Genomic DNA, 14,499 nt, shown 5'->3' with positions numbered 1-14,499 from the left:
AAGCAGCAGCAGGGCTGTGGCTGGCAAGGGCCAAGCAACATAGTTAGTGTGGGCACAGAGGGGTTGGACATTTTAGTGCACACCTTTTACAACTTTTATTCATTTCATGGAAAGACAGTGATCTCCCAACTCTCTATCACACTGAAGATGGGAAGAGCTTACTCAGGAGGGAGAGACATGGGGACAGGTTACACAGTCCATCTGCTAGTTGGCTCCCTTGGTCATAATTTAGTAACTACTGATCTAGACAAGGTGGGATAGAAATGTATTAATAGTGTTTTGCTGCTGTCTGGGGCTTCACCAAGGGAGTTTTGGGTTGGACTGGAACAGAATTAGATGCAGGGAAGGGTAAGACATTGGTGGCAGACTGAAGTCATTGGGACCACACTGGTGAATCTGCTGCCAGGGTTAGATGGGATGGAGTTCATCCTGCTCAATGCTTGGGCTCCATGACCTTTTAACATCTTGAGGGCTTTGTTTTCAGACATTTCATGTCATGATGTGGCTAGAATATGGCTGCAAGCATGTGCTGGGGGACAAGGAACCTCCCTGCCTTCCTTCCTCTGCTTGTGTTTCAGGTCACCTTCTATGAAGACAAGAATTTCCTAGGCCGTAGCTATGAGTGTGACGGTGACTGCCCTGATTTTCACACCTACCTGAGCCGCTGCAACTCCATCCGTGTGGATGGAGGTGCCTGGGTGGCCTATGAGAGGCCCAACTTTTCTGGGAACATGTATGTTCTGACACAAGGGGAGTATCCTCATTACCAGCACTGGATGGGCCTGAACGACCGCCTTGGCTCCTGCAAAGCCATTCAGATAGTAAGTGTGACTTCTTCTCAAGGGACATCTTAATTTGCACACCTATAATTAAAAGGTTTCAGTATGTTTGTGGGTGCTCCCTTGGGGAGGATGGCTATAGGGGGCTTTTTCCTGCAGTCCTTCTCTGGGAATAGCAAGGTGTTTGGTGGAGTGAAGAACTCTTGGCTACAGTGGGGAAAAAACAGATGCCTTGGAGTGCTTTGTAGGTGAGTTTCCATAGGAACAGCAGCATAGTTTTATCTGTGTGTTCCTCTAGGGACTTCAGTGTCCAGGCAGGTCACTCCAAGGTTTGCCTCTTGTTTTCTCCCTGAAGAAAGATGGTGGATACAAGGCTTGTAACAGTGGGATGCAGATTTTGCAGGAGCACTTGGAATGAGGGGCAGTTTATTTGCCCCTGCAGCAAGCCAGGGCTCCCTTCTAATACAGGGAACCAACTCTCAGTACCAGGAAGCCCCTCTGGGCATGGGGATAATGGGCCCAGTAGCAGACCTGGAGTGACTGGAATTGGGAGTGCCTGAAGTCCTCCATAGGCATGCTTGGAGCAGCCCTGTGTCACCTGGTATTAGGAGAGCACAGGGCAATGCATATCTCCCTGCTGCAGTAACTGTGCCCATCCCCTCCTAACTGGGGATGAGAAGATGCTTCTGCAGCCTCTGTCAGCACATGTCCTTCCACCAGCAGGAGACGGGATAAATATGGGTTTATCCATCCCACAGTGTTTACACTCTGTGGAAGCACTGGCGGGGAGAAAGGAACAGAGGGAATGATCCCTTTGGGAAGCCTATAGAGAGAAGCACACTTTAAAACTGGCAGGGATGGGAGCGTAGATGGAGCGTGAATTGGGGTTGAGACTGTTGAGTGCTGCCGCTGTGGTTTTGCCAGCAGCAGGGCAGACATTGGTGATCTGTGCATTGGTGTCTTGAGTAGCAAGTCAGCATGGAGCAGGTCTCGCAGCTGAGAAGGGGTTTTGCTTTTATGCCTGAAGTCTTTTCTGGGTTTGAGCTAGGTCTAAATCCCTTTGCACAGGGCAGGAAGAGTTTCCAGCCAGTTCAGAACACAGGTCTGGCAATAAAAGATGGAACCAAAACACCCATCAGGATGGAATGCAGAGGCCTTATCCTGCATGTCCACCTGGTGCCAGGCTTCCCCTCCTGAGCCTGGGGATGGTGCATGGGGACCTGCTCATTGCAGGTGTTGAGTCAGAGCATCCCAGTGGCAGTGAGGAGACCCTGCAGAGCTCGGCTGGGGCTGGCAATGAGAGCAGACTTGAGTGGATGGGGGGAAGTGGAGGATAGGCGGTGTCCAGGCAGCTGAAGATTAAACCTGCAGTGCCTTCAGGCAACGCAGCGCTTCAAATCACAGTGGAAAATACCCACGCTGTGTTCGCCTGTAATACAACTCAGCCGGGGTCACCAGCTCATTAAACTCCTCGTTGCCTGGAGGAGCGGGGACTGCAGGGGGTCCGGCTCTCCTGATGCTCACGTGGAGTGGCTGAAGGGTCAGACCAGCAGCAGGATAGGCAGGCTGCCTGGGGTGGAGAGCCTAGCGCTTGCTGACTTGGCCTTATCCTTCCCTGCCGCCTTCCTCCCTGCCAAAGTGGGGCTGTGGTGGGGGTTTGAGCTGAAACTGCTCTGCTCGGTGCTTTTGTGTCTTTGCATGTGATGCCCACGCAAGAGTTATCCCGACTGACTCCCCACTGTGCTTCTGGGGGGCTGTTTAACCCTGTCCTGGTGTGCTGGGGGAGTGGTTTGTACCTGGTCTGAGTCTAATCGTGTCTCAGCTCTGCTCTCATCTGCTGGAGCGAGGTTCTGTCATCTGTCAGAGATGTACGGGTGCCCCTCTCCAGCTCTCTGCCATTTTCTCTCCTTTTCCTCTAGCCAAGTGGAGGCCGGGGCCACATCCAGGTATTTGAGAAGGGAGATTTTGGTGGGCAGATGTTTGAAACCACCGAAGACTGCCCTTCAGTCTTGGAGGAGTGGCACATGCGTGAGGTCCATGCCTGCAGAGTGCTGGAGGGCGTCTGGGTTTTCTATGAGCACCCCAACTACCGGGGCAGGCAGTACCTGCTGCCCAAGGGGGAGTACCGCAAGCCTGTGGAGTGGGGAGCGGCCGGCCCCACTGTCCAGTCCTTCCGCAGCATCGCCCAGTGAGGACCCCATTCACTCAATAAACCAACTAAGTTGCTCAGCTCAGCCTGGCCTGGTCTGTGTGTGAGTTATCCTGCCTCAGGGGAGGTGGCATGGGCCTGAGCCTTCTCTAAGCAAAGCACAACTGTCTATGCTGTCATCTCTTTCCTCCAGTCTGGCCCCATCCCCTCCATCCCACTGCTCCTCCCTAAGGAAAAACAATCTCAAAGTTGGAGCTTGGGCTCTAGCATTTGGCCAGGCCAGTGAAGCAGCTGGACCACTTCAGGTTTTGGTGCTGGCTGTGGCAGTTTCAGGCTGTCATGATCCTGTGGAATCCCTGCTTGCTGCTCTGCTGCTCTGTGGTGGCTTGGGAGAAGGGGCTGCTGATGGCTGGGGAGAAGGGATGAGGTTTACATCCATGCCACATGCAATGAGACCTCCCCAGGGAAGCTGAGCAGGCAGCAGATTTCCTGTTGCTGGAGAAGCATGGGGCAATGGGACTCTGAGGAAAGTGGAGGTGTGAGAGACAGGGATCCCAGAGCAGGAAGAAGGGAGATGGCTGCAGTCTCGATGGGGGATGCTGGGCCAGATGCAGCATCCAGATCCTCAGGAAGCAAGCCAGAGTGTCATAGGTGTGAGACAAGGGATCCAGCTGCTTAAAAGGGGGTAAAGCACTGCATCAAGATGGGCAGCTGGAAGAGGAAGAAGAGGTTGTGAGGGGACAGATAAAGTGAGTGCTGCTGAAAGCTGCCCTGGGATGGGGTGTTGCTGCTGAATCATCTGGAAGGGTGGGAATTGGTCCCTGGGCACTTGAGACATGCAGAGAGCTCACAGTCAGCCCAGTTTGCTGCCAGCTGGAGCATGAATTTGCCCAGTGCTGTTAGATGTCAGGCTGGGTCCATGCTATGGGCAGGAATAACCGATATCTGCTGTGTAGGGTACTCTCCTCCTGGGTACCCTGGGGACCTGCAGCCTGTTTGCATATCAAACCAAGGGACCTTGGGATAATGACGCTGGACATAGAAGTAGAGCCCTTCTAGCCATACTCCGTGGTTTCTTTGCGGTTGATGTATGAGGTTATTATGGAGCAGGGAAGCAGGTTAAGTGATGCTTGTCAAGTTGTGGTGCCGTGACCCCTGAGAATGCAGCTGCAGGCAGGGAATGGGAAGAGGCTGCTGAGAGGGGCTTCCGCCAGCACAAAGGTGGGCTGCAGAAAGTTGCCTTCCTCCTCCTGCTGTGACCCTGCAGTTCATGCTCCGGCTTTAGCTCCCTGCCCTGTTTCAGCCCTTTGCTGCAAGGGGTGATGCATCCTTGTGACCAGCTTCTGTCACACCTTGCCTTTCTCCTCTATCACCTCTCCATCATGGGTCAGCAGGATGCAGGCGATTTGACATTACAGTTGTGCCTTTGGTGCATTATTTCTCCAGGACCAAACAGCCCTGCCAGCATCAGCTCCAGCTCCCCTTTTTCCCCTGGCTCCTGGCACAGCTCTCCAAGAGCTGCTGGCTCCTGCCCATGCAAAGCACCAGCTTGAGCATGGCCTTGGCCACCAATTTCTATGGGGAGCCTGTTGCCACCCCTGTTTGGGAAGGAAAATCTTCTGCAGGTAGGCATGCTCTGGCCAGTGCATTTCCAACCTGATTTTGGGGTATGTCTGTCTGAATGCTGTGCTTCCCCATCCTGTGGTGGGATTTGTCCCCCCCTGCAACAGGTGCTGGGGCTGCAGTGGACAGGTTTGAGGTGCTGCAGCCCTGTGGCTGCTGGTGTACATCCACCCCAGAGCCCTTTACGCCAACATTTCCTCCCTGCATCCTTCCCTTACCTCACTTGATCTGCCCACTGTAAAAACACAATTATCCCAACTCTTTCCCCCCGCCTTCCTCCTCCGTCGGGCTCTTGCCCTCTGGTGAATTTTGCATTGTGCCCTGGACGATGGCAACCAACACGAATAACAATAAAATATGCTAGTTTGGTGGTGGGGTTTTCATTATTATTATTTTTTCTTATTTTATTATTATTCTAGATTACTTTTTCCTTCGGGGGCTCCCTCGTCACGGCTGCACACAGAGCAGACTGCATATGGATGTGAGCGGGGAGCACAGGCAATCCAAACCCAGCCTGCTGATGCCGTTTCTTGCTTGACAGCTAATTTCCATTCCTCAGTATCAGGGGGTCTGCTCCAGTAATTGGCATGCAGATTGTGTCTGATGGGCCTGTTAGACACGAGAAAAGACTCTGCTAGTTAGAATAAGCCAACCCCAGGCTGATGGATGGGGTGTAAGGAGGTCATTGCAAGAGAGAATATACCGTATGCACCTACAAAATTTCACATCTTGTGCCCTCCCCCCATTCCTACTTTCTTTATCCAACAAACGCTAATCTATCATATTTCATTGAGACAAATCCTGCTCCATTTCTCTCTCTTCCCCTTTTTCCCTTTAAGGGAAATGTGATGGAAACTGCTCCTGGATTTAATAAGAAGATGGTGCGGCATAGCAGGAATTAAAGCAGTGCTATGCTTCATTAGCAGCTAGGGATCACACCGAGCTGCCCCAGATGTTAATTACAATTTGGGAATTAATTGGTACGAGGCGTTCCTCTCCTCTGTCATCCGTAATCTGGTGGCTGTGTGAGGACTTCTGGAAGTGGAGAACTCCCATCCTCAGCCTGATAGGTGCTGGCTGTGAAATCTTAAAGACACCTTCATTGCAATGAGGGTGGTAAAACACTGGCACAGGTTGTCAGAGAAGGGGTGGATGCACATCCCTGGAGACACTCAAGGCCAGGCTGGATGTGGTTCTGAGCAACCTGATTTAGATGAAGATGTCCCTGCTTATGGCAGGGGGGCTGGCCTAGGTGAGCTTTGAAGGCCCTTCCAACCTCACCTATTCTATAATTTCCAGCCCCTTGGTGCCCAAAGACCCACTGCTAATTTTATCTGTTTTCCTCCCTGTGCCACTCTTTGAGACTTTTTCTCCAGCTGCTGGGAAGGGGAAGATGGAAAGATTGGGGAATGGTGGGAGGTGGTACCTCTTAGAAGGAGGAAAGGCAGCCCCCCTTGAAGCTAGACCCCAGGCTGCCCTGTATGAAGTCTCTCTCCGTCTCCCAGACCTATCCCTTCCCTCCAGCTCTGGGTACAGCCCCATGCTGTTCCCTGCACCACAAGGGAGAGCCTCAATCTGTCCCTGCAGCACCTCTCTGCTGCAGTTCTTGAAGGAAAATTGTCCCCACTTTCTTCCCTCCTTTTCTCCACCTTGAATTCAGCCTGATGAAATGCAAAAGCTTCTAAAACGCTGGGTGGGGAGGGGGGAGCTTTTTGCCAAAGGGCAGAAATGGTATGCTTGGAAATGAAGAATATTCCTCTGAATATCACCAATTTGTTCCTTTTCTGAGCTGCCAATACCTGGGTGGTGTTCGAAGGTCTTCACTACTTCACTAGCACATACAGTAGTTTTGCAAGTGTGGCCCTTCCAGACAAACTCTTTGCCTCTGTTTAATGTGTAAACCACCATAGACATCCCCTGCTCACAGCAGCTGAAATGCAAAGGTTGCACAGAGCAAAAGGTTTCAGGAAGTGATACTCAAGACTGCCTCTCTCTGTCCATTCTGCTTTGAGATTTGGGGTAAAGCCTGGCCCAGCTTTGGATGCGCAGAGCTTTCAAGCTGTGCACAGCCAGGTGCAATAGCAGAGCCAAACTACTCTATCTCACACGTGTCACACATGACATATGCATGTCCTCCAGACCCCTCTGGTTTCTGCCCACTGTCACGGGTGACCTCTTGGCCAGATGTGCTGGCCATTCACTGGGTTGGCCATGTCCCACATCTGTGGGCCTCTCTGGGACACGCGAGTAGTGACAAGGGATCGCGGGGAAGCTCTGTCACACCAACCTGGGGCTCTGCAGCTCTCCCAAAACTGCAAAGGGAGGCGAGGAGGAGGCACTGTCCAGGGCATCAGCCTTCCCTTTGACAGTGCCCAGCAGAGGGCAATAGAAGCAAATGGAAGAGACGAGACCTTCCAAGTGATATGCAAGAGGAGCAGTTTTCGCGAGGAGAGCGATGTACAGGCAGAGTGATGTGCAGACAGTGATGTGCAGTGGGAGCTGCATTTGAGGGGTGCTTGAGAATGAGGTCACAGCAAAACAGAGCAATTCAAAGATATTTTGGCAGGAGTTAAAGCAAAACAATTCTTTCCTTAAGTCCTTACGGAATTGCTTTGTGTTTGGATGGAGAAGAAAGGTATTTAACCTTTTTGTTTAAACTTTTTTTTTAATTTTAGGTCAGTTTTTATGTGAAAAGTGCTGCCAGGACAGGCATGGCGGAGCATCTCCAGTGAATGGTGCTGGAAGGAAAAGCTATGAGAGATGATAGAATCACAGACTGTTTCCGGTTGGAGCAGAACTTAAAGCTCATCCAGTTCCAACCCCCTGCCATGGGCAGGGACACCTTCCACTAGACCAGGTTGCTCCAAGCCCTGTCCAGCCTGAGCCTGAACACTGCCAGGGATGGGGCAGCCACAGCTTCTTTCCCAGCACTGATTATATTCCACATGGTCAATTTGTGTGACTGAGCTGAGCTCAGTTTCTGAGTCTCTTTCTGGATGCTCTGGTCTCTTGACGTAGACATCAGATTCTACCATAGCTATATGTGTCTGGAGATTTTGGGCACTGACCTCTGCCTGCAGTGTCCCTTTCTGCCCATTTTTTGTTTGTCCCAAACTGCTTGGAATTACAAAGGCAAGCAAGGAAAGGTTTTTATGTCAGGAGTGTGATCCCACAGATGTCCTCCCAGCCAGGACAAGACATCTACACAAAGACCAGAACGAAATCTTTTCTGGCAGTATTCCCACCTAGGTGCAAGGATGAGACCTGGTCTTTTTCATTTTCGGAAAAAATAAAGCAATTATTAGAAAAGGAAGGGCAAGATCCATGTGGACACACAGAGAGCTGTGTGTGCTGGGGAGCATTGCCCTGCCTGGATGCAGGGTGTTCAGGGGGCAAGACACCCCAGCAAGTAGCTGGAGACGTTATTTGGACAAAGCCCTACATCACGGTGCTACTGCTGAAATGTGGGGCTGGGGCAAAGCCTTGGGGAAAAAGAAGTTTTTTGGGGAGTCCTTTTGTTTTGATGCTGCTACTTGGAGAAGGCACAACAGGCTCCAGCCCCAAAGCAGAAGGATGAAGGGGCTCCACCACCTTTGCTCTGCAGAGCCCCCATGATCTGCCTCATTAAACCCCTCCTTGCTGAGTCAAGCAAGGCACAATCTCCCCATCATGTGCGTTATCTCTCCATCTGCCTTCTCTTCCGGATGTTCCTTATCTCCTCTCACCTTCCCCAGAAGCCCGGTGCGCTCCTCCCGCTCCCCTGGCTGGAGGCAGAGACGGCTGCCTGCGCCAGGGCTCCCTACCTGTGATCTCCCTGGCTCTTATCTGCTGCCGGGAGTTTTGATCCAGCCCCTGTCTCAAAGTCAAATGGATTTCTGGCAGGGCGAGCATGGGAAGGTCGGCAGTGGGAGGGAGGCAGGGACCGCTCTCTCCATCCACCCTGCTCGAGCCAATTCTCCAGGTAGTGCCTCTCCCCATTTGTTCTCCAACATTATCAATTACATTTGGATTATTATTACTCATTGAAGCCAAAGTGAGTCGCAGGCAGCTATTTCCTAATGGGGAAATGTTACAGGCAACTTATTAACGAACAATGCGTCATTAAGGGGGGAGAGCTTCAAAGGCTCATAAATGCATTTCAAAGGACACAATGTGAGCGGAGCCTGCAATCACATATCTGGGGGACATGGGCAAAATTTGTGACAAGGAATATACTGGGCCCAATGTAATTAACTAATTCTCGATCAAAGGGGTTTTAGAACTGAATGGTCAGGGAATTCAATTATGGGTTTCCTAATGAACCACTGTGTGCCAAGGCAGGGGGATATTTTCTCCTGGAAAAGCAGGGCTGATCAGGACTAGCATTTCCAGGGAGGTCTGGGGAGAGAAGCACTAGAAAAGCTCATCCCCCGTGGATTTCTGGGGTAAAGGTTGGACTTGATGATCTTACAGGTCTTTTCCAGCCTAGCTAATTCTATGATGTGGTGCAGGGGGGACAGAACAATGCACCATGGTTAGGGAGGCACTGTCCAAGTCCTACATGACAACTCTGTATCCCAGAGATGGGCCATGTTCACTCTGCATCTGATTTTTGGCAGACCACCAGCTTTATTGAAGCTGAGGCTGGTGGAAGGGGTTGGGGGATGTAGCTCTGCAGCCCCTATGGGAGCAGGATGGCTACCCTGGGGCTAGCACCTCCTGAGCCCCCCCATGGAAAACCCAGGCAGGGAGATTTCCTCCTCTGCCATAGGAATTCTGCCTCTGGTAAAAGTAACGTCGTTCTCCATTTATGAAAGAAGCATCTTCTAGTCCTTTACTAGTTTCTGTTATTATAGAAAGTTGGTTTGCTCACTTTACAAAGGAAAATGTATTATGAATTTTCCCTTCATTCTCCTTTTTTTTTTTTCACGTTTAACAACCGATTTGTGTGTTGCATGAAAGTTACACAGTTCTTTAGATGCGTGTGCTATTTTATTTTCTTTCATTCAAAAATATGTCACTAATCTTTTTGTTAACATGAAAGATAAAGGATTAGTAATGCAAGATGCAGTTTTCTTGTAACCTTCTTGAAAGCAGACTATAGTTTCTTATCTGGCTCTAACATTCATTTTCCTGAAATGAAAAAAAAAAAAAGAAAAAAGAAGACTTTTAAAATGAAATAAACTATATTCAATTCAGACGAGCAGCGCTAGCGAAGACATTTATTGCAGGCAGCAGAATGGAGCGGCTGCACACAAGTCCCTGTGTTGCAGCAGTGAGCACCTTTCCAAGCGAACAGCATACATTCCATAGTCTACAAACAGAAAAAGGCTGCTGCAAAGAGAAAACACCATGATTGAGCCTTATGTTGGTATCACAACACATCCCAACATATGCCTGTCCAGTTGACTCCAGTAGCTGCGACACATGCCTTGGTGTCCTGGGTTCAGCAGTAGCAGTCATTTTTCTCCTCCTAGGTAGCTGGTGCAGTGCAGTGTTTTGACTTTCGGCTTGGGAACAGAGCTGATAACAATGATGTTTTGGTTTGGCCAAGGACTTTGTGAGCCTCATGCTCTGCCAGGGAGGAGGGGAAGCCGGGAGGAAGCAGAGACAGGACACCTGACCCAAACTGACCAAAGAGCTATTCCATACCACAGCACGTCATGCCCAGAATGTAACTGGGAGTTAGCCGGAAGGGCTGGGAGACTGCAGGGTTGGAGGAGGTATGAGTCGGAGCTTGGTCGGGCTTGGGGGGGTGAGTTATCGGTCGGCTAGTGCTGAGGTGTTGTATTCTCTTCCCTTGTTATTTCCTTTATCATTATTATCATTGGTGGTAGCAGCAGTGATTTGTGTTATACCTTAGTTACTAAACTGTTCGTATCTCAACCCGTGGGAGTTGCATTCTTTTCGATTCTCCTCTCTGTCCCTCTGGGAGTAGGGGGAGGGAAAGAAGGGGGGGAGTGAGTGAACGAGTTGCCTGACTGGGTTTAAACTACGACACTTGGGAACATCCAGGAGCATGTGGCATGTCCCAGGATGGAGATGGGCCACCTGTTTCCTGGGCTTGATGGTCACTGCAGATGTGCAGCAGTGGGCTGCCTGTCTGCTACCCACTGTGTGCACCACTGCGTCCCTTCTGGGTTTGACCCAGAAGTGCTTGTGAACTCAGGTGTTTTTTGGGCTACAGCTGCAGCGACTGTCCTGCAAGACATAGAGACTACAGAAGCTAAGAAGGAGGAAATTGGTGTGGTTTTATGTGCTGATGATCCCTTAAGGAATGTTTTTAATGAAGCCATACATTTGAAGGATCCCCTCTGCTAAGGAGTGGGATGCAGTAACCCTGGGCTACGGTGGTCCATGCAAGCACCCCGGGTTCCCTGCTGCCCACCCTGCTGTTGCACCAGCATCTCTCCTGCACCTGCTGCCCTCTTGCACCAGCCTGGCAGCTCCATAAGGGTTAAATAATTATTTCAAATGCTGGATTTCTATGGCAATTAGCTAATGGGTCCTCAGCATCTAAAACAAAGTGGTTTTCCCCATCAAGTAGAATAATAAAGAGCTGGTGTTTACAACTTTGTTTATAATCTCATTTGCAGGGAATACTTTGTTTTGTTCCAGAGAAACTTATCTCTTCTAGTGCTTTATGGAAATGTTTTCTGTTGCACAAGACATGGATTGCATCCTGCTCCCTTTGCAGGACTTAACAATTACAAATAAATAAATAAATAGCAACATCTTTTGGGCTAAAATCCTTGCTTTTAATGTTTAAGTGGTTCTCTTGTCCTGTGCTAACAAATCCTTGGTTTCATTTGAGGAAAAGTGTGTTTTCATATCAAAGGAGCCCCACCTCACTGACCCAGCCTTCCCTTCCCCCTTCCCTGCCCCAGCACACATGCTATTTTAATATTTCATATATTTCATAAGCTTTTATGCCTCTAAAAGAGAAGTGAATTTGTGGAGAGTTGAGCTCTCCAGAGCTGTACTTCAGAGCTGGGAAGTAATTCAGGGTGAAGCCTGTATTAATCTCAGGTGAGAGAGATATTTAAATTCAGGCTACCAGTGTGAATATAAAATGGGGATCTCTTTACAAAAATTTCAAATTGTAATATGCAAAGCTTAAAGAAAAGAAACCCCAAGGGAACAGCTTTCTTCTAGAACATTTTGTTCCAACCATCATCTCTTTACCTTTATTTTTTTATTTAAAAACCCTCCCTTTGCCATTTTGTATTTTTAAATTAAATCTTTCAGTTTTTAAAATGAAATTCTCTATTGCTGGGAGACGGCGGTGGGGGTGGAGGGGTGCGGAATATGTGTGCCTGCCTGTGAAAAACGGTGCATGGGCCCAAATTTTAGCTGGAGCAGAAGGAATATTGCCCGGTGGGGAAATAAAACCCTGTTGTCCCCTTATGTGCCCAGGAATGCAGGGCACTGGCCATCTCTCCACTTGAAGGATGCTGTCTGCACCTCACTTTTGGAGGAGCTGCCCCCCCCCCCCCCCCCCCGAAGTATCTGCTTAGAGGGAGGGGAAAAGCAGCTCAAGGATGTGGTGGCTGTCCTACACCAACAACCCCAATAGGGGCTGAGCTGTCCTTCCCCATTGGCACCTGGTGCACATTCAGCCTTCTCCTTCTAAGGAGATAAAATGTTAATATTTGTGATCCTAGGTGCATTTTGGTAGGAGTGAGGATCAGGCTGCAGATGTCTGTGCCTCGCGTATTGAACAGCAAAACCCAAACCCCAGAGTACCAGTCCGGGGTTTGGACCCATGGCTAAACCCTTGGGTTGCAACCAGCTCCCAGGTCAGGAGAAATGGTGACAGATGACATGCTATTATCAGCTCTGTCAGTTAATTAAATTATACATTATGCTTATGAGGGTGATATACTGAGTCACTCTAGATTAAGTGTCTCAATTAAGTCTTTAATTTATATTTAATAAGTAAGTTATTATATGTTAATAAAAGATCAATTAGTTGTTAAAAGAGCATTGATACAGGTACAATAAGTGTGTCAGGGAGACATCAAGCTGACATCGAAGAGACTGGGTGCACAACATGTAATTGTAATTAGGTTTTTAACAGAGTCATACTGGAGTGGGCATGGAGGCACCTAGCTTGCAACAGTGGGATATCACACTGTGCTGTAAAACCTGGCTCTCCTTGGCTGTAAGGGCTGGGAAAGCCAGGTCAGACCCAGTCCTTTGGTCTTGGAGAGAGAAAGCATTTCCCCTCTGTGTGGTGACCCCAAGGAAGGACCTTCCATCACAGTCAGAGAAGAAGTGCCTCCAAACCAGGGGTTTTTATTGCTTGCTCCACTATGAACTATGTGCCACGGTGTCTTTCCATGCACCTGATGCACAATCCCTTCTTCTGTGATCCCTAGCTATGCCTGCTCATTCCCACAGGGAAATTTTGGGTGCATGTGGACCAGCCGGGAGCTTGCAGCTGGGCTTCCAGGGGGAGAGGAGAAAAGCGCTGGGCTTCAGCGGAGCTGAGATTTCAGCTGAATATGGATGACATCATTATACGGGTGATCCTTTCAGCAACAGCGAGCTGGGTTTTAAAGTAGCGACCTACAGCATACAAATGATGGGTTTAAAGGAAATAAAAAAAGAGGTGATTTGAATAGCATACATTTATAGAAGAAAAGCCTCCCTCCCCCCCCCGTTTCCATTTCTAATATCTTTCTATGGGGCAGGCGCTGTGCATTCGAAAAGAAATTAAAATACTCCTCTTAAATACACTCCAGGCTGTAACAATGGCAAAGTTAAGAAGGTTACGAGACTTAGTTGTCCCAGCAACATGTCATCAAGTTGAAATGAGCAAGAAACACAGATAACGTAAGAAAAGAGGAGGGGGGAGGAGAAGAATAAAACCACAGGAGGAAAAATGCCAAGAGATTGAGAAAGAAAAGGGAAACCCCTTTTTATTTGCTGTTTCATTAGGATGAATCTGATTTTATAGTCTCTGAAAGAGGCTAAAATATAATCTCCTTTTGTGTAATGCGTGTGTTAGGAAAATGTGTCATCAGCAATTCTTCTGTACACTACAGCAATATCCAAAAAATTAGCAGGGATATTTAAGTCAAGCTACAAAGAGAAACAAACACAAGGCTCGCATTTCAAGCCAGGGCTGTCATTTAAGAACATTTTCAACTTTTGATTAACCTTTCTGATTGTCTCCTATGGTTTCTCTCTGCCGCAGCTGAAAAGCTCTGAGTTTCAAAAGGAAGACAAAGCACCCAAGAGAAAGAGGTTTGAGATGCAGCTCTATCTGCCTAGGAAGCCCAGGGCTCTCTCGACTCTTCCAGCATGGCTGGTTTTTGTGCTTGGTGCTGTACGCGATCACAGGGAGAAAGCCCACTTGCCTTGTGCAGTGTAGTGCCCGATAGAGAATGAAGAAGAGAAATGAGAGAGCTCATCTGAGTCCTAAACCCAAATCTGCCTCATCAAACATAGGCTAGTTATCCTTATTTAAGGCACCAGCCCAGTGCTAAGGATGCGTGGCACATCAACATATTGGCTCCCACTTTATGGGGGCAAACCCAGTCGTCACAGGAGTATAGAGCTTTTCATGGACATCCCTCCAAAGCCTTGTTTGTGTGATGCTCATCAGTGCCTCCCACTCCTGTGTCCTTCATGTATATGTTGGTTTTGGGTTGCCCCACAAGGACATGAGTCTGGTTGTTGTCTTCTCACTGGCATCTCCCCCTGATGTTGAGGTTTGATCCCTGGCTAGATTCACTAAGCATGACTATAACTGAAATAGTAATTAATAGATCAATCTAGTTCTCAGCCTCATTTGTGGTTGCTGCAGGAAACTTAGGCTGCTGGGAAGCAGGCTGCTTACTTTACTCCTGAAATAGATGGCACTGAAGTGCTTGGCAGTTAGCTCAGTTGCAGTGTGATACTGATACTGGAAGAAATGGGTTTGAACTGGGAGAAACTGAGGCTGACTGCCAGTAAGCAGTT

At 49.0% G+C, this 14,499-nt stretch overlaps 1 protein-coding gene across 1 annotated transcript; it reads left to right on the top strand.

The window, feature by feature from the left end:
* The first annotated feature begins 438 nt into the window (after positions 1-438).
* Positions 439-3,008, top strand: CRYGS (crystallin gamma S). The gene is made up of 2 exons (XM_057428965.1): positions 439-821; positions 2,699-3,008. Exons 1-2 carry the CDS (start codon positions 513-515, stop codon positions 2,969-2,971), a joined length of 582 nt encoding a protein of 193 aa, XP_057284948.1. The 5' UTR covers positions 439-512; the 3' UTR covers positions 2,972-3,008.
* Positions 3,009-14,499: the final 11,491 nt, after the last annotated feature.

The sequence above is a fragment of the Pezoporus wallicus genome, unplaced genomic scaffold (genome assembly GCF_028554395.1).
Source record: "Pezoporus wallicus isolate ANWC-B61680 ecotype Strahan unplaced genomic scaffold, APGP_CSIRO_Pwel_v1 contig_593, whole genome shotgun sequence".
NCBI lineage: Eukaryota > Metazoa > Chordata > Aves > Psittaciformes > Psittacidae > Pezoporus > Pezoporus wallicus.
This window is presented reverse-complemented; position numbering and strand designations above follow the sequence as displayed.

Bases quoted from the DNA above. Each gene is read 5' to 3' on its own strand.
- CRYGS (XM_057428965.1), top strand. From the start codon at position 513: ATGGCTGCAAGCATGTGCTGGGGGACAAGGAACCTCCCTGCCTTCCTT. The intron at 822-2,698 runs GTAAGTGTGACT...CTTTTCCTCTAG, and splicing joins CCTGCAAAGCCATTCAGATA to CCAAGTGGAGGCCGGGGCCA.